Source organism: Myodes glareolus, chromosome 10 (genome assembly GCF_982192425.1).
Source record: "Myodes glareolus chromosome 10, mMyoGla1.1, whole genome shotgun sequence".
In the NCBI taxonomy this organism is placed as follows: domain Eukaryota; kingdom Metazoa; phylum Chordata; class Mammalia; order Rodentia; family Cricetidae; genus Myodes; species Myodes glareolus.
In genome coordinates this window covers 87,297,051-87,321,195 of record NC_142035.1, presented here as the reverse complement: position 1 = coordinate 87,321,195, position 24,145 = coordinate 87,297,051, and the positions used below count along the sequence as shown (strand labels likewise).

Here is a 24,145-nt window from a genome sequence, read left to right as displayed (position 1 = left end):
CCAAGTACTCTCTCTTACCTGCATTGCAGCAGAGTGCCCTCCTGATATTCTCCCTACATCCACCTTCATTTTCCTGTGCACATTTCCACAGGGCATCGGGAGTTGCCAGCTATATATTCCAGAAGGCAGAAATCTCTCAGTGTTCTGTGTTGTCTGATCCCCTGCTACTTCTGGTACTTCATCTATTGCTCTCCAGACCCACCAACCCCTCGCTGTTTCTGAAACACAGACACATATGCCTTAGGACCTTTGTACTGGCTTAGTCATTCTGGTGTGTGTGTGTTTTAATGTGGGGATGGAAGCCAGGCTTTGTACATGCCATGCATACTCTCTACCACCAATATATTTCTAGTCTCTGCACTAGTCATTATATATATGGTACTGTTGATTCTAAGAGAGCCTTGATCTCAGTGGTGGTGGTGCTCACCTTTAATCCCAGCACTTGGGAGGCAGAGGCAGACAGATCTCTGTGAGTTTGAGACCAGCCTGGTCTCCAAAGTGAGTTCCAGGACAGCTAGGACTGTTTCACAGAGAAAGCCTGTTAGCCAATTCCTTGTCCTTATTCAGATCTTGTTTATATACTGTGATCTCAGTTGTTGAAAACTTGTAAGCTTGTTCTTTACCAGCTGGATAGCACCCTCCCCCAACTCACTATGTAGATCAGATAAGCCTTTTAACTCACAAACTTTGCTCCTGGGTACAGAGATGGAAAGGATATGCCCCCACACCCAGTACATTTACCACTTCTAACATAATCTGTTTGGTGTCTTTCCCTCTCGGTTAATATTTAGAGTCCACATGAGAGGTACTGAAGATGTAGTTCAGTTTGTAGAGTGCTGGCCTGGGATCCAATCACCAGAACCCATTAACTGGGCATGGTAACATGCCTATAATTCCAGGATTTTAGAGGCCATCCTGAGTTAAATGACACCTGTCAGAAAGAAAGAAGAAAAGAAAGAAAAGATCTGCTTAAGAAAGTTTTTTATCAGGGCTGGAGAGATGGCTCAGAGGTTAAGAGCATTGCCTGCTCTTCCAAAGGTCCTGAGTTCAATTCCCAGCAACCACATGGTGGCTCACAACCATCTCTAATGGGGTCTGGTGCCCTCTTTTGGCCTGCAGCATACACGCAGACAGAATATTGTATATATAATAAGTAAATAAATATTTTTTTAAAAAGAAAAGAAAAAGTTTTTATCGGTTTTGTTGCCTAGAGCAAAGTTGGCACTGCAGCTATTTTAGAGATGGGTAGAACGAATGCATATCCTATATTCAGGCTGAAATATTACTGTCCCAAAATGGCCACTCTGAAAATTAACTGCTTACAGAATCTAAAGAAGACAGAGAGGGGTTAGTTTTAAAAAAATATTGATCACAGCTTTAAACCAAAGACAGACCCAGCTGCCAAAGTCTCTGTCCTCAGGACAGTGCAGAGCTGTGAAATGTACCCTCTGTTTACCTTTCCAAGTCCAGTGGAGCGTCCACATCGTCATCCTAGAACTGGTGCCTGTCGAAGCACACACCGTGCTTAGTTTAGGTTCTCTCTGCGTCTGTCTCACTTGGCTAAAGCTCTCCATGGCACAGCTTTCCCAACATCTCTCCCACTGGTGTGAAGTCCTTCCGCAGGGTGCAAGCGGGGCACCAGGTAGTAGTAGGCCAATAGTTTGCCTGGCTCAGGAAGGTCTCCTTTTCCCATTTTCAGAGGTTTTTTTTGTGATGTTCAACATTTAATTGATACTTGTATCCTAAGCAGCACATCTAATGCAAGATTTTGCCAGTTTGCTCTGCTTTTATGGTGCTAGGGATTAAACCCAGGACCTCACAAATGTGAGACAAGCACTTTATTTTATTTTGTGTATGGGTGTTTTCTCTATTATATGTCTGTGCACTGCACATGTGCAGTGGGCCAGAAAAGGATGGGCATCAGATACCCTGACACCGGAGTTACATTTGTGAGCTGCCATGTGGGTAGGTGCTAGGATGCAAACGTGGGTCCTCTAGAAGAGCAGTTAGTGCTGTTAACAGCTGAGCCATTTCCCCAGCCCTGAGACAAGCACTAAGCCATAACCCAGCCTAGGTTAGGTCTGCATGTATATGCCAGTCTGTATGTATGTTGGCATGTGTTCAGGTACAGGAGCTTTTGGAATCCCAGGAATGATGTTGATGTTGTTTTCCACTTTATAAATTAAATCAGAGTCTCTTACTTGAACTTCGAGCTCACCAGTTTAGCTATTCTGTCTAGGCAGCTTGCCTCCTACATGCTGAAATTTCAGGGGCACTGTGCCCACCCAGCATTTTTTTGAGTTCTGGTGATTCAAACTCCAGCCTTACAAGTCAGACTATCCACTGAGCCATCTCTCCAGCCATGTAAGTTAGGTCTTTTAAATGTTGCATTTTATGACTGTTCTGTTAGAAATTTAGGAACTGAGATGAATTGTTGTTCTTCTCTAATAATATTGATGGGTAGTGCCTATCCCTTGAGCTCCTTGCTGTTCCCTTTAGATTTGAAAACTCTTTCTCTGTTGTGTCATCCAGCCCAAACGTAACCAGTTCTTCCACACACCTCATGTTTGAGTTGGGTACTCATCATATACTTTGAATTGCCCATGCCAGCCCTGTGATGTTTGGTATACATCCTTCACATAACAAAGGTTTAGGCAGACAGCCCTTTTGTATCAGTTCTTGAAGTTTCAACAAGGTTTAGGTTTTATATTTGAGACTAGCCTGTATTACTAAGTCAAGGTAGATCTTTGTGGATTCTTTTTAGTTTTCAAGTACAGTGAAAACATTCAGGACCTTAAAATTTTGTTGTTGTTGCTGGGGACTTGTGTATGCTAGATGTATGCTGTGCTACTGACCCTAGAAATTGGATGTCTTTGGTGGCAGATTGGCTCTTGCAGTCTGGAAGTTGGGGTGTGTGGGTATCTACATGAGCTTTCTTCACTTTTCTCTGTAGGCATCTCTTCTCAAATGGAGGTCACCTGTGTGCCCACCCCTACAAGCACAGTATCCTCTATAGGTAACACAAATGGAGAAGAAGTGGGACCATCTGTCTACCTGGAAAGGCTAAAAATTCTTCGACAACGGTGTGGCCTTGACAACACAAAGGTACTGTTCTTTCTTACTGTGTGGGAATGGAAAGCGGTGTCAGGCGGGTCAGGGACAGTAGCTTAACCTTGGTATACACTCAGACAGAGTTGCATCTTGACTGCTTCCCCTGAACTTAGACTGTGTCTCTCTGTCGTCTATCAATAGCAAGATGACCGACCTCCGCTGACCTCTTTGCTCTCCAAACCAGCAATTCCTCCAGTTGCCTCATCTACAGACATGCTCCACAGCAAGCTCTCACAGCTGCGGGAGTCCCGCGAGCAGCACCAGCACTCAGACCTGGATTCCAGCCAGACCCACTCTTCAGGATCCATCACCTCCTCCTCCACAACTAACATTGATGACTTGAAAAAGAGACTGGAGAGAATAAAGAGTAGTCGCAAATGAAGCTGCCCTCCCTCGGCACTCTGCAGCTTTAGTTTACTAATCTAGAAGCCCTGTAGTGTGAAGTGGCCACTGCAGGCCCCGTGTACACAAACTGTTGTATGCATCAGACAGCAGACGGGGAAGGAGTGGCTGTGGGCGGATCTGCACAAGCTCTGCTTCTCCCCATCAGTGCTGCCTTTGGAAGACTGGCTGTGGGTTAGGTTAGTGTACAGACTTCCAAACAGCTGCACCCTCTGCTCAGACTAGGTTCCATATCTTTTTTTGTTTTGTTTTAATGGCTCATTTGTAAAATTGTCCTAATTTTTCCTAGCTTTCAGCCATTAGAAACTCTTAATAGTTCCTTCTGAGTTGTGAGCTCTTCTCCTGTAGCCCTGAAGGGACACTGTATTCTGTATGAATGCATGGCATGAGACAACTAATTTAAAAGTCTTTTGTAAATAAAGTTTGCATTAACTATACCTATTTCCCAAGATGCCCCGTGTCTGGGAGTGCTGGGGCGCTTTTTCTGTCGCCTGTTTAAGGAAGCTGGGCATTGAGCCAGGTAGAAGAGTGCTTGTCATGACCTGCTGAGGTACACGTTTTCTTAACTCATGGGTTGGGGCTGTAGCTCCTTGGGAAGAGAATACTTGCTGGCCTGCTGTCCACATGCAGACCCAAGGAACAGAGAAAGCTTGTCTGTGCCTCCTTGTTTTGAAGTCTTGATTCGTGACCCTGCCTCTGGTCGTCTCCAGTTGATGGAGAAACAGCGTCCTACTGCTCTGCTGCGCAGACTCGAGGGAACTGGGTTCACTGGTGGGTCTGGAGAGCTTGCTGCTTTCCTGCCGTCAGTCCCGACTAATTAATTGCTTTATACTTGGTTGAGGACAGAATGTGAACTGCAGATTCCCTTCCTCAGTAGTTAGAAAACTGCTACAGGACTAAGAGGTTCTGGGTTCTAGGGAGACTCCAGCCAGGCTCCAGGACAGCTTCTACTCAGCTGGCATCCCACGCAATGAAAGATGGAAGGAAAATGAATCTGGATTTTTTTTCATCAGGTGAACTCTGTATTGGTTCCAGTCACCATTTTCTGGTGAGCCCAAGGCTGCCTGAAATTAAACTTGCTTTTTAGGGGGAGCATGGAGTGGTAAGTGTTCACAGCAGGGAAGGAGGATATTGTCGTTTGGAAAGTGGGGTCTAGAATGGGCACCATTCAACTGAAAACTCTTAAGTGTTCTAAGTTTATATATCCCCACAGTGGTGTTAAGAGTGTATTACAGATTTATTTTGAAACTGTCTCACCATGTAGCCTTGACTGTCCTGAAACTATAGAGTTCTATCTGCCTCTGCCTCTCCAGTGCTGGGATTAAGGATGTGTACCACCAAGCCAAGGTACAATGCATCCTTAACCCTCCCCACTAAAGCCCAGAGTAGCTGAGATACTGTCACTGAGAACCTGAACCAGAATCACAGAATAAGCAAGAAACTCTTCATTCTCTGTTCCCTTTTGCATCAAATATGAAAAACCAATACAGTGCCTATAGCCATAATCCAATACACTTGCCACAGTGCCTATAGCCATAATCCTAGCATTTGGCAGGCTGATCTCAAGTGACTAACCATAAACTATACAAGGAGACTCAGCAGACAGAGAAGGGAGAAGGGCTGGGGGGTTGAGATAATGATAGAGGTCCTTCCACCTTTGATTTGTTGTTTATTTATCAAGACAGGGTCGCACCACGCCCTGGCTCACTTTAGCATAGTACTATATGGACCAGGCTAGCTGCAAACTCACAGGGATCTATCTGCCTCTATGCCTATCCCTGGCCCTCCCACTAAACTATGTATGTTGGTTGACCAGAGCTGACAGTGGCGTTACCCTATGCCCTACTCCAGTCAACACCTAAATCAGACAGATGTTCAGCGATGCATGCATCTTACTACAGTTCTGCAGTGTCAACAAATTTCACATCAGCCAAAATTTCTATCAAATGTCAGAGGCTGCATTGCCCACTTACACGTAAATGTCCCCAGTGGGAATAAGACTTTAATGCTATATAGATAGGACTCTTTAACAGTGCCCTTGAAAATGTATTGTGTGACAGGCCATCTCCACAATTTTAAAACTTCAGTTTGTCCGAAGTCTATAAATTTAAACATCCTTTCCCCTTCTTACCTCAAATCGCTCTAATCTGATAAGTGCTGTATAAGGAGAAACCTGTCTCTGTCTCTCTCTCTCTCTCTCTCGCGCGCACACACACACACACACACACACACACACACACACGTTGGAGATGTAAAGACAGGATGATCTCTCTGAGTTCAAGGCCAGTCTGATCTACATCATGAGTTCCAGCAGAGCCAGAGCTACATAGTAAGACCTTGTCTCAAGCATGCACTCACACACATGAAGATTGAATGAGCCTCTTGGGGGCACGTCTGTACCATTTTGATGGCATGATGAAGGATGTCAGATAGGACAACTAAAGTCTTGGTTGTCATCTGCAGGCAACTAAAGCACAAGCGCCTGTGAGAAAATTGGGGGAGTTTTTTTGAGACAGGGTTTCTTTGTGTAGCTGTGGATGTCCTGGATCATTTGGAATGGGTAAGTCCCCCCTAAATCTGAGCCATACCTTCTGATCCAGCCTGCATAAAAGAACCTGAAAGAAGGAAACTTGCTTTTTGCCTGCTTGCCCCCACTTTTCTCTGGCACCTTTGTTGATTGGTCCTGCTTCTGAGGTATTTCTTCACTGGCCTCAGAATCTCCTACAGATTGCAGTGTAGAATGAAGAGCAGCTGAGACATCCAGCCCAGGGGTCTAAAGAAATAGTGGGGTTTGACCTTTCTGTCCAAGGATACCTTGTTGGCCTGTGCACCACTGTAGTAAATCATGTGCATGTGTATGTAGCATTTGCAGCTCCGTCTGTCTCATAGCCCAGAGAGTTACCCATCAACAGCACCGGGCACACTGAGACTTAACAGTCACTTTTATTGAGAACAGAAACAAACCACAAGAATATTTTGACTGTTTTTTTTGTGATTTTTGCATGAGGATCCCATATTGTGGGTACCCCCCCAAAACACGTCTACCCAAATCGATCAATGACTTTCTGTATCCACTTTTTCAGGCGGAACACGTGTGTGTAGAAGCCATATTTCCCATTCCGGTCACAGCCTTCACCCCATGAGACAATGCCCATTTGATACCAGCGGTTGTTATAGGGGCTCTGAGGAAGAAAGGGGGGCGGGGATTCCAGTAGTCAGGTCCAGGCTCTTCCTGAAAACAAGTTCCTGGCCCCCAACCTTCCCTACCACCGGCAGCCCCAGGCCTATAGAGCTTACTTTCATGACAAAAGGTCCCCCACTGTCACCTTCACAAGCATCTCCTCTCTTGGTGTCATTCACCTTGAAACCTTGAGGAAGAACAGCAGGGTTCAGGAGTCACTTCCCTTAAGGAACTACAGCCCAAAGTGATTATCCTGCTCTCATTTCCTCAGCCCAGGTTTTTAATCCTTCAGCAAACTTGTTGGGTCTAATCATCAAGGTTTACCAAACTCACCATTTCCACTCTGGCCAAGTCATAGACCCCCCTCCTGTACCCCCAAACCATACCTTCAAATTTAAGTAGACTACAGATACACCCAAACCTCAATTTAGTGAGCTGAATTTCATATATAGTCTAAACCACAAGCAAGATGAGGATGGAAACAAATCCTTCAGTGGACATAAATTAGTAATCTCAGAACTATGCACAAGCACTGGAAAGTTACCAGAGGAAGACACCTTAGGAAAACAGAAGACCTTAGCTAGGAAGACACCCTCAATCAACTACAAAACTATCTGAATGGAATATCCTCAAGAGCCGGGCAGCAGTGGTACACTCTTTAATCCTAAAAGGAGGCAGAAGCAGGCAGATTTCTGAGTTTGTGGCCAGTCTCATCTACAGATCGAGTTCCAGGACAGCCTGGAGTACACACAGGACACAGGACAGCCTGGAGGACACACAGTACACAGGACAGCCTGGAGGACACAGGACGGCCTGGAGGACACAGGACACAGGACAGCCTAGAGAAAACACAGGACACAGGGAGAACACAGGACAGCCTGGAGGACACACAGGACCCTGGAGGACACAGGACAGCCTGGAGGACACAGGACAGCATAGAGGACACAGGACAACCTGGAGGACACAGGGAAGACACAGAGAAACCCTGTCTCAAAAAAAAAAAAAAAAAAGAATTCTCAGAAAAAAAAACCACTTTGAACTCATAAATGTAAAAATTAAAAGTGAAAAAAAATCAGATGTCATGGTGTATGCTTATAGAGTAAAGAATTGAAAGATTAAAAGGCAAGGGGAGCCATTTACATTTAAAATTAGCCTCAGCTGCATGGTGATTTTGAGGCTGGCCTGCGGTGCATGAGACTATCTCAATAGACAAAAAAGAAATGAAAAAAAATGGAGAAAGGTGAAAAGTATGAGGTTAAAATGGTTGAGTATGGTTGTGCCCACCTGCAGTCAGGAGGCTGAGGTGGAAGTATCAGAAATTCATGATGAGCCTGCACTATTCAGTGTGGGAGAGTAGTTGTGCAGCGTGCATGAAGCCATGAAACTGGGTATTATGGCACATACCTGTAATCCTAGCACTGGGTAGGCAGGATTGGGGAGCACAGGAACAACAGAAGTTCAAGGTCGCTAACTACATGGTTAATTCTAAATGTTTTACATAGTGAATTCTACAAGGTCACTAACTACATAGTGAATTCTAAATGTTCTACATAGTGAATTCTACAAGGTCACTAACTACATAGTGAATTCTAAATGTTCTACATAGTGAATTCTACAAGGTCACTAACTACATAGTGAATTCTACAAGGTCACTAACTACATAGTGAATTCTACAAGGTCACTAACTACATAGTGAATTGGTTACTTGAGATACCCTGTGTCAAAAGAAAGACAAAGCAGATAGAAATGGGAAAAGGGAAGGAAGAAGGAAGGACAGCATTGACGTGTTGGAAAAGTGTGAGACCAAAGATAAGACAGGCACTAGAGCAAAATGCCAGCTCCTGAATACATAACCTTTTTTTTTTTTAAATATTTATTTATTATGTATACAATAGTCTGTCTGTGTGTATACCCGCAGGCCAGAAGAGGGCACCAGACCCCATTATGTGATGGTTGTGAGCCACCATGTGGTTGCTGGGAATTGAACTCAGGACCTTTGGAAGAACAGGCAATGCTCTTAACCTCTGAGCCATCTCTCCAGCCCCTGAATACATAACCTTTAAAAGCAAAGATTACACAGGGGAAATAACACAGCAAATAAAATACAATAATTACATAATAAATGATGTAGGAGGGGCTTCTGTTATATGTTACTTTCATTGGTCAAATAAAGAGACTGCCTTGGCCTTTGATAGGACAGCAGCTTAGCTAGGCAGAGTAGACAGAACAGAATGCTGGGAACAAGAAGCAGAGTCAGGCAGATGCCATGAAGCTCCAGTCCGAGGTGGACGTAGGTTAGAATCTTCCTGGTAAACCACAACTCTGTGGTGATACACAGATTACTATATGTGGGTTAAAGCAAGATGTGAGAGTTAGCCAAGAAGAGGCTAGATATAATGGGCCAGACAGTGTTTAAATGAATACAGTTTCTGTGTAATTATTTCGGGTGTAAGCTAGCCGGGAGCCGGGCAGTGGGAAGTAGACTGCCACTCATTTTAGTACAGATAAAGAGTTAATAAAAACTTATTTCATAAAATAGGAATGTTACAGTCTTCATCACAGTGACAAAACTCATTAACATCCCAAATGCAAAGGAACCCTTAAACCCCAAGTCTTAAGAATGTTATCTGGAATGTAGTTTAGTGGTGGGGCAGCTGTCTACCTCAAAACCCTTGGCTCAACCTGCAGCATCACAGCAGTAAAAGTTCTCAAAGAAATACAAGCCGGGGGTATGCAAGGCCCCCAGGCAGCTTAGGCAGGGCCAACCTAAACTGTACAGTAAAATCCTATTTCAGAAAAATAAAGTTTTTTTGTTTTGTTAAATATCTGCTAAATAGCTGCAGAGATGGCTCAGAGGTTAAGAGCACTGCCTGCTCTTCCAGAGGTCCTGAGTTTAATTCCCATTTATAGTGAGATCTGGTGCCCCCTTCTGGTCTACAGACTTACAAGCATGCAGAACACTGTATACATAATAAATAAATCTTTAAAAAATATATATATCTACTAACAACTCAAAGCCATGACTTTAATATAGCCACTGGTAAATGATGGAGGAGGGTCATCTGTCAATGTGTTACTTTCATTGGTTGATAAAGAAACTGCCTCGGCTTTTGATAGGACAGCAGCTTAGATAGGTGGAGTAGACAGAACAGAATGCTGGGAGAAAGAAGCAGAGTCAGACTGAGGCAGAGAGACGCCATGCAGCCAGCCGCCAGGTCAGACATGCTAAATCTTTCCCAGTAAGCCACGACCTCGTGGTGACATATAGGTTATTAGAAATGGTTTGAATCAAAATGTGAGAGTTAGCCAATAAGAGGCTACAGATAATGGGCCAGGCAGTGTTTAAAAGAATACAGTTTCCGTGTAATTATTTCAGAGTAAGCTAGCTGGGATCCAGGTGGGAATGCAGCCTGCTGAACCTCGCTACTACAGGTAAATCTCTGTGTTTGATGCCAGCCTGAACAACATAGCAAATGCCAGGTCAGCCAAGAAAACATAGTGAAACTCAATACAAAACAAATGTGAAGAGTGACTGATGACACCCAACTCCATACTCCACACAAGTTCACATACATGTGTGAACCCACACTCACATATAAATTTCATTCTCTCACTCACACACACACACACACACACATGACCTTATAAAGGATTAGAGTAGGAATTAATATTACAGAAAAATAATTTTTTTCTTTTCTTTTTTGGTGGTAGTGGGGTTGAAACAAGGTTTCCCTGTGTAGCCCTGGCTGTCCTAGATTTAGGCTCAAACTCACTGAGATCCACCTGCCTCTGCCTCCCAGGTGCTGAGATTAAAGGCGTGTGCCACCGCTGCCGAGCCAAGCAATAGGTCTAATTATTTAACAAGTCAAATCCCTAAATAGTCTTTGTTTTTGTGCAACTGGAAGAGAATGAGATGAAACACAAATCTATAAAGTAAGGTGCCACAGAACAAAAAGATCACAGACATCCCAGCATTCCCGAAAGTTAGCAGAGGGGGCTGGAGAGATGGCTCAGAGGTTAAGAGCATTGCTTGCTCTTCCGAAGGTCCTGAGTTCAATTCCCAGCAACCACATGGTGGCTCACAACCATCTGTAATGGGGTCTGGTGCCCTCTTCTGGCCTGCAGGCATACACACGGACAGAATATTGTATACATAATAAATAAATAAATAAATATTATAAAAAAAAGAAAGTTAGCAGAGTAGGTAGAGCTGAGGAGATGGGATGAGGAGATAGGAGCAGTTCCCACAGCACTGAAGTGAGCAAACATTTCTGGTTCTTATTTGAATGGAATTATACTCAACATTAAAAAGATGTTTTGTGAACATAATACAATTCCAATAAAAATACCCATAAACTCTTATTTATTTACTTGGATTTTGTTTTGTTTTGTTTTGTTTGAGACAGGGTCCCTCTGTATAGCCCTGACTGTCCCATATGTAGCTTTTATGTAGACCAGGCTATCCTTGAACTCACAAGAGTTCCTCCTTGCCTCACCTCCAGAGTGGTGGGATTAAATGTGTGAACCACCATGCCTAGCTGTTTGCTTGCTTTTATGAAACAAGGTCTACTGTGGCCCAAGTGAGCCCCAAGCTGACTATAATTCACCTGCCTCCACTCACTGAGTGCTGAGGTTACAGATGTCTACCACTACACCTGGCTTCTCTCACCTCGTCCCGAAGGATTGCTGGGTTTACAGAACTCCAACCCCACCTGCCTCCCTGCTGCTCCTCAGATCTATCAAGCATTTGTGCACCTCAGGACCCTTGTACCTGCATCTCTGTGTCCGACTCTCCGTTCACTTCTTCCAGTCTCTGCTTAGCCTTCACCTTCTTGAGAAAGGCCTTCTCCAACCCTCTCTGACCCCTGTATTTGACTGACTTTGTCCTCTCCTCTTCAGAGCTGTTATCAAGAACTGATGCTCTCGGTTGGCATCCCCTCTTCTAGGAAGGAAGCATCCTCAGGACCGTCTATTTGGGTCTGTGCTGTGTACCCTCATTGCTGTCTTGGACACAATAGCACGAACTGCTGAGTGGCTGAATGAATGCCCTTTCCCTACCCAGTACCTCCGCTGAAGTACATATATTGAGCAGGAATTAATGGCCACAGACCAAACACGCTCTCCCTATCCTCACAGCGTGGGAACTTTTACCTTCCTTTGGCCATCAAAAGGTTCAGCCACTTGCCTGGAGTCATCTGACTTGTAAGTGCCCAGGCCTGTACCCATAGCACATCCCAAGTCTCTCAGTCCCTGTCCCCGTTGTATCCCTGGCCCGAGACCTAAGGCTTACCAGCACAGAACATGTTGTCAGTGATGCGGATCCGGGTGGAGGCCTTGCACACTGGCCGCTCTACGATGGGCAGGTTGACTACCTGCAGGACGCTGGGCTGTATCTCGCTGATGCTGGTCGTCCATGTCTCCCGAAGGTTGCCCCAGCCTGTCACCCGCCCTTTATACCCAGCCTGGAGCAAGCTTCAGGGGAAGAGAAAGACCCAATGAGAACTGGCTCTGACGGTATCTAGAAGCCTCCTGATTGCCAACTCTATTTCCCAGAGTCCAACACTTAAAACCTAGCAAAGAAAAGGACTTTTGCATTCAGACCATGAGTCTGCAGCCTGCAAATGTGTGCCAGGCCCCAAAGTCCAGAACCCAGGCAGAACCACAGCAGAGGCCCCGGTGCTGACCTGGCTGCGGTCTGCTTGTCTGGCAGACACACGGGGTGAATATAGTCGCTAAACGGAACGGGCTTCTTGAGCTTGAGCAGAGCGATGTCGCGGTCCAGATTTTCCCGCCAGTTGTATCTGGGGTGGATGTAGATCTTTTCCAGCATGGAGATCTTTTCAATGTTCCGCTCATACCTGTGCAGACCCCCAACAGTGAGAACCCGCCAATGAGAACACTCAGCCCGCGGAGGAAGGTCATAGTCTGCCCTCAGAGTCTGGGAGGCAGGATGACCCCTGAGCCACCACATCTTCCTTAGCAGCCCTCTGGGAGCTTATCTCCTAGTCCAATATCTACATAGGGCTTTTGAGCCACACAGGCCAGCACAAGATGGGCACAAGCCACATGTACTATTCAAAGAGTCACAATTTAAAGTGACTCTTGTCTGAACCAGGTTCTAGTGTCTGGAGTGGCCAAATGGGTTTTCTCACTTTCCTGGTGGAGATATACGGCCACATCTTACCTAACGTGCCCTCAGATCCCAGTCAGACACCATCAGCCACAAATGTCATACCTGGTGCGGGAATGCTTGCCAATGCGCACCAGAAGGTCATTCTCAGTGAAGTTCTTGTCCCACGGTGGGTACAGAAGGCAGTGGGCAGCTGTGAGGACCCATCGGTCGCTGATAAGGCTGGCCCCACACAGCAGTTCTTGGGGACTCTTCCGGAAGAGCATCACCTGCCTACAGGGAAGTAGTGAGCATTAGGAGCTGGGGCCTGGGCCTTTAGGCAGCCTTGGAGGTGGAAAAAGAGCCTAGATTAAGACGTGCTGGGCTAGGGTGGCGGCACAGGCCTGGAATCCTAGCACTTGGGAGGTGGAAATAAGACAGATCAGAAATTCAAGGTCAGCCTCGGCTACATGAGACCCTACCCCCCACCTCACTCCACCCCCCCAAAAAAAAGAAAAGAAAAAAGAAAAACTGTGAGATAGTGAGACAAAGCTGCCTCCAGGTCATCTGTGGAGCCAGAGCTCCTGAGCACCAGGTCCTTGCTGTGGGTGGGGCAGCCTTCCACTGGCTGGCAGCTCAGTCCAGGACGCACCAGGGGGCGATACCCATCTCAGCGTCCCAGCCCTCCACGATGCGCCCATCTATGTAAGAGTCAAGAAGTTCCTTTTCCGTTTTGTCTTTCTTCGACTTCTTTTCGAACAGAGGCCGAAGGCCACAGTCTGCAGAGCAAGGCCAATGGTGAGGGGTCCACCCTGTTATCCAGCCCTGTGTCCCGCGGACACGTGCCTGCCTTACCTGCCTCTCCCATGCCGAAGGTCTTCTCATCAAAGAAGGTGTGGAACTCCCCATCAGTGGTGCGCCCCGCGATGGACTCCTCCGCGTCCTGGATCTCCTCTCCCACCGCCTCCTCTGTAAAGCATTGGGGCCTTAGACCTTCCCAAGCCCCACCCCCCCCAGAAGACCTTGGAGGGCATTTGACTCCGAGATTAGGTACTCCACGCCTAGGTACTCCAGGCAACCAGGCAACGGCCTCTCAGGACCTCCATCTACTCATCTATGAAATGAGAACAGGACCTACCCCTCGCCAGGTTTCTGCAAGGCTCTAACGAACCCAGTTGTCCTCTGCCCCTGAGCTCTCTCACCACAGTAGTTGAGGCTGCAGTATTCAAAGTCGCCAGGCTGCCCGGCAACGTAGCACCACACGCCCTCCTCATCCCCATCAGGGTTGCGGCAGAAGTTTTCCACGAGTTTCACCTCCGGGTCGAAGTCCTGGTACTTGCTCAGGGCCTTGGCTGGTGAGCTGGCCCAGGCCAGGCAGGGGGACCCAAGTGTTGTCACAGCCAAATTCCCCTGGTACAGCCGGCCACGCTCAGTGATGCATTGCTCCAGTGGGGGTGACAGGTTCCCTTTGGACCCTCCAGAGCGAGGAACCATCTCCACAGTTGTCCGGCCCTCCTGGCCTGGTGCAGAAGAACACAGAAGCCAAAATTGGGGGGATCACTCGCAGACCCGAGGAAGATTTGAACCCCTATCCTGGTGGATTCTACCTGTGTGACTTGAGACAGCTTAAACACCCCCAGTCTCAGCAATGTCCCTTCAATAGGCCACATATGCCTAACTTCCCCAACATTTGAGAGGAGATTATTAAAATACACAGGACAAGCCAGGCGTGGTGCACAAGCCTTTACTCCTGACATTCCCAGGATGCTTTCTGTAGACCAGGCTGGTCTTGAACTCAGAGCTCTGCCTGCCTCTGCCTCCCAAGTGCTGGGATTATAGGTGTGTGTCACCATTCCAGGTTAAGGTTTTGTGTTGTTGGGTCTACTAAGGATGACTGTGTGGACTGGTCAATGTCAGCGGGGGTAGCGGTGTAGTCTAGGCAGGTGTTTTAAGATCATTTGAAATCATTGGTGATTTGTTTTAAGACCTGCCTTGGATGGGACACCGCTGACAAAGAATAGGGAACTGAGCTGCAGCTAGGGAAGGGATGTTCTCTACCATTGAGTTGTAGACCCTAATCCTGTTTTTTTCTTTATTTTGAGACAGGGTCTCACAAAGTTTCTAGGCTGGCCTTGAACTTTTGAAACAAAGGTTTATCTTTTTCATCTTTATTCATGTCTTGGTGTGTGTGTGTGTGTGTGTGTGTGTGTGTGTGTGTGTGTGGGCCAAAAGAGAGTGTTGGATCCCTTGGAGCTGGAGTTACATGTAGTTGTCCCCCAACATGGATGCTGGGAACTGATTTGTGGTCTTCAGCAAGAGAAACAAATCTCTTAACTGCTGAGCCATGTGTCCAGCCCAAGGCTTGAACTTTTGATCCTTCTGTCCCCCTGCCTCTCCAGTGGTTAGGATCATAGATCTGCACCGCCGAGCCAGTCTTTTTTTTTTTTTTTCTGGTAAGGGTTTTGAACCTAGGACCTTGTGCATCCTAGCCAAACTCTGTACAACTAAACCACATCACCAGCCCATGTTATGAATTCACCACTCTGCTTATATTCATATGGGACATTTGATAAGAATGGAAGGCAGTCAGGACAAGCTGCCAGCTCTGAAGCCTGCAAACTGCACTTCTGTTCATTGTTCTGCACTTTCCCATCACCATGGGTGGGAGGGACTTCCTCAAGGAGCTACCAACCCCAGTGTGAGTACAGTGGAGCGAGGAGTCGGGTTCAGCTGAGGCCACCATTCACTAGGCAGTCACTCGAGCCGGCCCAGGGCACGGGTGTAACACCATCTCCCCCACCCAGACACACAGCCAGGTGAGTGAACCTCAGAGCACCTAGCCACGCCCCAATGGTATAAGACATAAACACTTGCGGTGGCATGCCCCTCAGGCAAGGGTGTCTGCACTATTGTGGCTCGAGTAGGTACCCACGAGAAGGGGTCACAGCAGTCACCCAGGGCAGAGCCTTATGTGCTCACTCTGCGATGTTCGCAAAAGACGTGTGGCCGAAGTGATCAGGGAAGGCTTCCTGGGGAAGAGTACCTTGGCAGGGCACAAAAAGTTGTTTGAAATGAGCTACAGCCTGGAGCATAAGGGAACCAAGACTGGGAGGGAGAAAAGGAGGTGACAGGCAGCCTGCCCAGGTCTCCCAAATGCCCTGGCCGAGAGGCCCATTCACTTTGACTCCTCCCCCTTGCTCTGAAGATGATCAGCATTGTGAAGCTCATTCAAGATTGCCAGGCCTTTTGAAGAACTCTAAGCCTTGGCCTGGCCTGCTTCCGGCCCAGCTCACCGCAGACAGGAACACTACATTCTTCTCTCCGCACAGTGGGGTCTGTGGTGTAGCACCAGGGTCCCTGGGTGCTGCTATCCGGATTGCGGCAGAAATTCTCCTGCAGGTTGGCCCCAGGATGCGTGGTGAAGTTGATGCTGGAAGAGAAGGGCACTCAGGGACCTTCTGTGTCCTGCTTCCCCTCCTGGCCTGTGAGGAGACAGGCCTGCCCAGCACTCACTCAGGCTTGTGTGGGTAGCGGCTCCGCCATAACTGGCACTCAATCCCGGAGTGGGTGACACTCACAGTCCCAATGTAGTTTGTCCCCAGATCCATAGCACAGCGACCTACAGAAACACACACCTGAGACTGCAGTAGCGTACTGAGGACTCTCCAGTCCTTCTGTGAATATTTTGTCTACCTCCCTGTTCCACGCTGGTAACCCACGTGCCTTTGCTCCTCTGCAGTAGGCCTGTCCACTCCACAACAGCCATGGGACAATCACGACAGGCACAGCTCTAATCTGGGCCCAGTCTCCCTGCCCTGTTGTCCTAGGCTTTGCACACAGGGTCCACACTTAGAATTCTCAGATTTGCTCACCAATTCATCCCCACAAAGCCAGGCGCGGCTCTTCTGGTGTGCCACCTCTGACTCTGTTGGCACTGACTATCTCTCTGCTCTCTCCGGCTTTATCAAGAGTCCCTCAATATTTGTTATTTCTGTTCTGAGATTGTAAGTAAAACCCAGAACTAATGTGTGCTCTCAGAGTCCCCAGCACCCATATGGTGGCAGCTCCCTATAATCCTAGTACTCAGCCGGCTCGTCTACATCTAGATGCTATCTACAAGAAGAAATCCCCAGCGCCCAATCCCAGCACAGTGCCTGACACACACCGAAGGTTTAGTACAATATTTTTTTTTGAGTAAGCAATGAAAATATGAGGCCTGGAGAGGTGGCTCAGTGGTTAAGAGCACTGGCTGCTCTTCCAGAGGACCTGGGTTCAATTCCCAGCACCCACATGGCAGTATACAAGGTCACTAAGTCCAGTTCCAGGGGACCTAATGCCCTCTTCTGACCTCTGCAGGTCACATAAATGGTACACAGATGTACATGCGGGCAAACACCCATACACATTAAAATAAAAAGATGAGCCCTGCCGTGGTGGCGCAGCCTTCAATCCCAGCACTCTGGAGGCAGAGGCAGGTGGATCTCTGTGAGTTTCAGGCCTGCATGGTCTATGTAGCAAGTTCCAAGACAAACAAGGCTACAGGGGGTGGCGGATCAGGCGTTCAAAACTAGCCTAGGCCACATGAGACCCTGACTCAAGGAAGGAAGGAAGAAAAGAAGGAAGGAAGGAAACTATGATGCTTAAGGAGTTCCTTGGCTGGGGCTGGAGAGATGACTCAGAGGTTAAGAGCACTCACTGCTCTTCCAGAGGTCCTGAGTTCAATTCCCAGCAACCAAATGATGCCTCACAACCATCTGTAATGAGATCTGGTGCCCTCTTCTGGCATGCAGGCATACATGGAGGCAGAATGTTGTATACATAATAAATGAATAAATCTTTAAAAAAAAGAAAGAGTTCCCCAGCGATAGTGGAGCCCATTGTTAGACTGAACACGGTCTCTGAAGGCTCTAAGAAGTCCCTGGAGGGCAGGGTTCCCAGTGGGCAGTGTTGGTTGCTCCAGGGACATCGTGACACATTTACTGACTCTGTCGCTAACAGAGCAGGAGGAGGGTACCTGGCCAGTTCTCTAACTAAACAAGGGCTTGGAAGAATAGAAGAGAAATCAAAGCTTTTCTGCCTAAGAGCCTGTGGGCAACGGGGAATCATTAGAATGTCTGAAGAGGGCACACGCCTGTAACCCAGGGCTGGAGGGTTTAAGGTCATCTTCAGCACCTAGTTCAAAGCCACCCTGGGCTATGGAAGTCCCTGTGGGACTTGCCTTTAATGCAATTCGAAGGCAGAGGCAGGTGGATCTCTGTGAGTTCAAGGCTAGCCTGATCCACAAGAGCTAGTTCCAGGACAGCTAGGGCTGTTACACAGAAAGACCCTGTCTCAAAAAACCACAAAAAGAAAGAAAGAAAGAAAGAAGGAAGGAAAGAAAAGAAAAGAAAAGAAAAGAAAAGAAAAGAAAAAGTTTTGAAGGATGAATTAGCAAGACAGAGCTCTGACACAGGGTGGTCAGGCCTTAAGAGCAAGACCCCCGAGACTAATTCATTCCTTCAGCAGCCTGGCTGAGTGCCAGACACATCCTTGACCACAGAACAAAGAGGCACTGGCGGGCACTGGAGGAGCCGCTTCAACCCTGGCTCCTAACCAGTCATGAATTTTTCTTTTCTCTCAGGCTTCCCCACCATCCACTCACCCTAAGTCTGCCCCTCACCTTCCAGACAGTCCATGAAAGTCTCTCGAGTTTTCCTCACTGAATCACAAACTGGGAAAAAAGCAGAAACACTTGCTGTTGCCGTGGGGACAAGTGTGAGGTGACTAGAAGCCGGGGTATCAGATGAGGAAGGCAGGGGAGAGAATGGGGTGTGGGGGTGTTATGCAGCAGAAAATCCTGCAGGAGAGGTCTCTAGCTAGAGGCCCCAGCCTCCCTTCCAGGGGCAAACCCTATTGGTCACTCACCACTGTACTTGGCCCAGAATACATCCTGCAAAGCAAGGGCTGGGGTGAGACTCCAGCAGGAGGGATCTCTGCAAAACTCCTGTTCTTAGGCATTAACTATGTCCTTTCCTCACCGCTGCAGCCAGCTTTAGTCCCCCATTTTGACTTTCAAAAGTAGAGAATATGAAGAGAGAGTCCCCCAGCACACATGACTGAACGGGGTCTCCTCCAAGCTGGAGAAGATAGGAGAAGTGGACACACCTCAAGGGAACACAGACATGGCAGAGAGGCTTAAGGAAACACCAAGGCAACCCAGACAGTCCCAGTAAAGCCCACAGCTGAAGCGCTCTCCTGATGTCATGAGCCCCAGGCCTACAGTTGCCAAGACAGATTTTGGGTACCCATCTTGCAGCCCAGTGAGATGGGGGTCAGAACGGGCGCGGGGTGGGGGTGGGGGCAGATGTCTCCTGTGGTCCCAGCAATCCGCTGCTGAGGGAGTCCAGGCCTTTGCCTCGTCCACCTGCCCTTCCTCCCAGCGGCCAGTGTGGGGCTCACCGTGGCACTGAGAGACTCCAGGGCCTCGAAGGCCTCCTCATAACTGCACTGCTCCTCCACACACTCCCGCTCCAAGTTGCCTTTCCTTAGCTCCTCCAGGTAGCCACTGTTGGCTCTCCGGACACGCTGGAGCAGCGACAGTGCTTGCTGAGGGCCCAGGAACACTGCGGGGGGGCGGGGGGGAGAGGGAGCATGGGAAATCGCCTCTGGAAAGTCTGGCTATCTTAGCCATTAAGGGGTAGTAAGCAAGCCTGGTCTACCCCAGCTGGCTTCTAAGAAGGAACAGAGAATGCAGAAGTACCCAGAAGACCACTGAACATAATCTGTGAGTTGCCCGCCTTTCATTGGTTGCCCCATCCCACTCGCCAATCTGGAAGAGAGAAGAGGGACCCCTTCCGGCTCCACACACCCGACTCCTCAAAGCCGGACATTCTGATCTGAGGTCCACCTGGGGACTGTCCCTGTGTTCTCTGGTCTTAGCCAGGAAATTCCAACTCACAGGCCTATCCCACATCCTCCATCATGCCCAGGCCTCCGAGGGTCCCTTACCATGCTGACTGTGTACCAGGCTAACCAGGGCAGCCAGAGCCAGGCAGCCAGGTAGCTGCAGGCCTCGGACGTACAACATAGTGTGTCAGCTTCTGGGATCTGAGGGATTGTCCTAACTCTGTGGGTTAATGTTGAACCAATGTGAAGAAATCAGTGGCAAGGGAGAGGTCAGGGGGTCAGGGCCTTGGGGACAAATGGGTAAGAGATAGTCCTAGGGTCCGCCCCCGCCGCCCAAGAGGACAGGTTCTCCCGGAACCGGGATGGATGTTCTTAGGGAGAAAATCGTATCGTCCAATTGTTCCTACCATTTATTACATTGGTGAATGTGGATGGAGGAGTCCTTCCACAGACTTTTCTAATCTCGGCCAGCGGGGTCGGTGCCAGCACTCTCTGTTCCCATTCAACACGGTTCCTCATCTGCACACTGGGCATCACCCTGTGCTGTGGAAACTGTGGACTGTCAGTGGGAGTCGACTGACGAGCAGAAGTGTGCAGACGTGTGAGTTCTGGCGCACCAGGGGAAACGTGAGACAGGGTGGCTCTCAGTCACGGGGTGACTCCTCTTTCTTCTCCTCTAAGGGTACTGTAGCTGTGAATGGAGGCTGCCGGGAGGAGTCAAGTCCAGGGCCTGGTAGCCTCTAGCTGTCTTCTCCCAGCTCCTGCCTCAGAACAGACTCTGGGTCTCCCCGACACAGCCCCTCCCCTCCCAACCTGTCTGTACTGGGTTTCTACACAACAGCTCTGGGCCTGCTTCTCTCCCTCCCCCATTTCCTGTTTACAAGGTAAATATTAGTCCTGGGCCTAAATAGAACAGAAGGACAAAGAGCAAAAGCACGTACACCCGGGAATTGCGGGACCCTTGCTTTGCCTTGGCTTCATCAGGGCTAGCAGTTTGGGGTCACGTACAGTCTGGAGAGAAACACCATTGGCAGAGACCTGGGGCCTCAGGCTCCCAGGGTCCCTTAATTCTTGCGTGCCTTGCTTCCTAGGTGTTCTCATACCTGTACATAACACACACAGAGATGTCATATACGTTATACCTTTCCTTTTTAAAATGTATTATTTTTAACTATGAGTATGTTTGTGGGTATATACCAGAGGCCAAACCCACTGGAGCAGGAGGTACAGGCAGTTATGAGCCACCAATGTGTGTCCTGGGAGTCAAACTTGGCTCTTCTGAAAGAGCAGTAAGTGCTCTTAACTCCTATGTAGCCCTGGCCATCTTGGAACTAGTTCTGTAGACCAGGCTGGCCTCAAAGGCAGAGATCTGCCTACCTCTGCCTCTGAGTACTGGAATTAAAGGTGCACGCCACCACTGCACCTAGCTAAAAAAATAACTTCAATAACCTGTGCAACTGGGTGTGGCACATGCCTTTATTCCCTGCCCTGGGGAGGTGGGGGGGGGGCAGGTGGACCTCTGAGTTCAAGGTCAACCTGGTCTGTATCAAAAGCTCTAGGATAATCAGGACCAGGACAGCATAGAGAGACCCTGTCTCAAATAAACAAAACAAAACAAAACAAACATATGCCTCTTTTTTAAAAAGTTAAATGACATATGTTTATTTGTATGTGTGCACACTCCACTGTATGCATGTGGAGATCAGCTAGCTCTGCCCTGTGAGTCTCCAGGACTGAATTCAGGAAGTCAGCTTTGATAGGTGCCTTTGCCCACTGAGTCAGACTGATGGCCCTTTCCCCGCCAACAAATGCACACTAGTTCTATAGCATATATGTTTTCTAAAAATATGGCTTGCAAAATGTTGACAAGTTAGCCTGGTGGTGAAGGCAGAGGCAGGAGGATCTCAATGAGTTCGAGGCCACCCTGGTCTACACAGCTAGTTCCAGGACAGTCAGGACTGTTTCACAGAGAAATCCTGTCTCAAAAATTAAAACAAAACAAAAAGTTTACAACATAATCTTTTAATTCCACATTTCCTGTACACCAAGATACCAAAGGCTCCTTCCTGTCAGCTGACAGCCTCCCCCTTTAGTGAACACCATCCTGACACAGACCAGCTTTGTCTATGTTTGAACCCCACAGGGGTGTAATGTTACAGCATCTCCTTTGTGTCCGTTGCCTCCAGTTCACCCAGCTGTCGTGGATCCATCCAGCCATTTGATTTCTCTGCCCTTCTGGAGGTACCGTGGTGGGTTTTGTTTGTTTGTTTTGTTTTGAGACAAAGTCTTGCTGTATAGATGGAGCCTACCTTGAAGTCAAGATAAACACACCTAGCTTCATTTTTATAATTTACATATTAATGAGCATTTGAATGAACTTATAGTTTGGGGACACTATGGGCAGTTTGTTTTGTTTTGTTTTTTATAATTGTATTGATTCGATTGTGCATGTGTGTGTGTGAAGTGTGTGAAAACATACGGCACATGCCATAGTGTGCATGTGAAAGTCAGAGGACAACTTGTGAAACCCAACTCTTCCTGCTGTGGGTTCCACCAAACTCAGGTCTGCGAACCTGCATGGCAAGTGGTTTCAACCTCCTCCATCTCACTGGCCCTAAGAATAGTCTCAAAAACATGGTTTGGTTTCATTTAGACAGGGTTTCTCTGTGTAACTGCCCTGGCTGTCCTAGAACTCACTCGGTAGAGCAGGCTGGCCTCGAACACACAGAGATCAGCGTGCCTCTGCCTCCAGAGTGCTGGGATTAAAGGTGAGAACCACCACTGCCCAGAGAATGCACGTTTTTGTATAACTCACTTCTGTTAGGTAAATGCCCAGGGGATGAGACTTTCTGGCATAATGTTTATTTAAGTAACTGCAACGCACACCTGTTCCGAATGGTTTACACTAACAAACACTCGTTTGCACACTAACCAAGGAGGTTTCAGGCTTCTGTTTTTATCCATAGCAACTTTTTCATTTTCCAGGAAGCATTGTAATGAATGGGTGTGTGTCATCACAGCGTTAATTTATACTCCCTGTTAGCTGAAGACACGGCACCTGTTCTTTCTCCCTTCTTTCTCCCACCCTTTTTGGGAATGTTGTCTAGTGATTAGGTAAAAAGATGTCACTGTATAAGCTGGGTTTGGAGTGGAAATCTGGACCAGGAGGCAGAGGTAAAAGTTTTTCAGCCTCAGTTGCGAAGTGAGACCCTACTGAAATATGAAGTAAAGAGAAAAACGGGGGGGGGGGGCGGCAGGGAGATAGCTCAACAGGCAAAGGCACAAGCCACCTGCTCACTTTCTGTTCAGCTCTCAGCTCCAGGTCATTCTACTCCATCACTGAGGTGCAGCCACACATCAAGAGCCTGAGAGAGCTGGTCACTTTGTATCCATGGTCTGGAACAATGCTTAACACACAATGTGTTATATAGGGGTCCCGTCTACAGAATGATGCCACCCACAGTAGGCAGGTCTTCCAGTCTCTACACAACCAAGATAGCTCCACACACGACATGCCCACAAGCCAACCTTCTCTACCCAGGTGACTATGGCGTGTGTTGAGTTGATAACTCAATCTAACCATCAATACAGCACAAGCCTGGCAACCTTTGATCCCCAGAACCCATGGAAAGGTGCAGTGAGGGAACAGACTCCACAAAGCTGTCCTCTGAGTTCCACACGTGCCCTGGCACACACACACATTGACACACATCATGCACACACATACACACAGTAATACGTCACTTCATTTAAAAAGTTTAAGATATATGGGTTGGGTTCTGCAGTTAAGAGTGCTTTTTCTTCTTGCAGAGGGCCTTGGTTTAGTTCCCAGCACCCCATCACAACCACCTGTTCCAGGGGCTCTGACACTCTCCTGGCCTCTATGGGCACTAGATCCACACCAAGCACACATTACATATTTGCAGGTAAAGCATTCACACACATAAAATAAAAAATCTAAACAAGGGGCTGGAGAGATGGCTCAGCAGTTAAGAGCACTGACTGCTCTTCCATGTGGCGAGCCCACAAGTCTTCTACAGTAAACCCACAGCTGACAGATCTATCGAACCCCCTTCTTCTAAGTACATCTGTACACTCCACCTGGAGAACCATTTTGCAGAGCTGCAGGGGACATCTGTCCTTTGGTTAAGTCACTGTCAATTCTGTAAAAATCTTGTGAAACCATGGCACTTCTCCCTTCTATAGTCTCCCAGCAGTGCATAAACCTGACTTCTCCTGTGGGACAACAAGATCCCTCCCGCCACAACATAAAGCCATGGTGTGAAAGGATTCAGTCAAGTTCTTGTTTCCATAGTCAAAATCTTCATGAAAACAAACTGTCCCCCACAAACTTTCTTTTTTTTTTAAATTTTTAAAAATATTTATTTATTTTATCATGTATACAATATTCTGTCTGCATGTATGCCTGTAGTCCAGAAGAGGGCACCAGACCTCAT

At 47.7% G+C, this 24,145-nt stretch overlaps 2 protein-coding genes across 3 annotated transcripts in view; one reads left to right on the top strand and one right to left on the bottom strand.

Moving 5' to 3' along the window:
- The window catches only part of Ckap5 (cytoskeleton associated protein 5), a 93,303-nt gene extending 89,353 nt beyond the window's left edge, over positions 1 to 3,950 (top strand). For both annotated transcript variants that reach the window (XM_085696566.2, XM_048428214.3), the window contains exons 43-44: positions 2,954 to 3,105; positions 3,253 to 3,950. In XM_085696566.2, coding sequence (XP_085552692.1) covers positions 2,954 to 3,105; positions 3,253 to 3,492 — 392 coding nt within the window. In that variant the 3' untranslated portion in view covers positions 3,493 to 3,950. The remainder of the gene's footprint in view (positions 1 to 2,953; positions 3,106 to 3,252) is intronic.
- A 2,487-nt stretch (positions 3,951 to 6,437) lies between these two features.
- F2 (coagulation factor II, thrombin) lies at positions 6,438 to 19,930 on the bottom strand. The gene is made up of 14 exons (XM_048428216.2): positions 19,791 to 19,930; positions 19,242 to 19,405; positions 18,708 to 18,732; positions 18,463 to 18,513; positions 16,317 to 16,422; positions 16,097 to 16,233; positions 14,006 to 14,323; positions 13,659 to 13,772; positions 13,456 to 13,582; positions 12,930 to 13,097; positions 12,379 to 12,552; positions 11,985 to 12,166; positions 6,811 to 6,881; positions 6,438 to 6,695 (listed from the first exon to the last, which is right to left on the bottom strand). The coding sequence occupies exons 1-14, from the start codon at positions 19,867 to 19,869 to the stop codon at positions 6,555 to 6,557; spliced, it is 1,857 nt and encodes a 618-aa protein (XP_048284173.2). The 5' UTR covers positions 19,870 to 19,930; the 3' UTR covers positions 6,438 to 6,554.
- Positions 19,931 to 24,145: the final 4,215 nt, after the last annotated feature.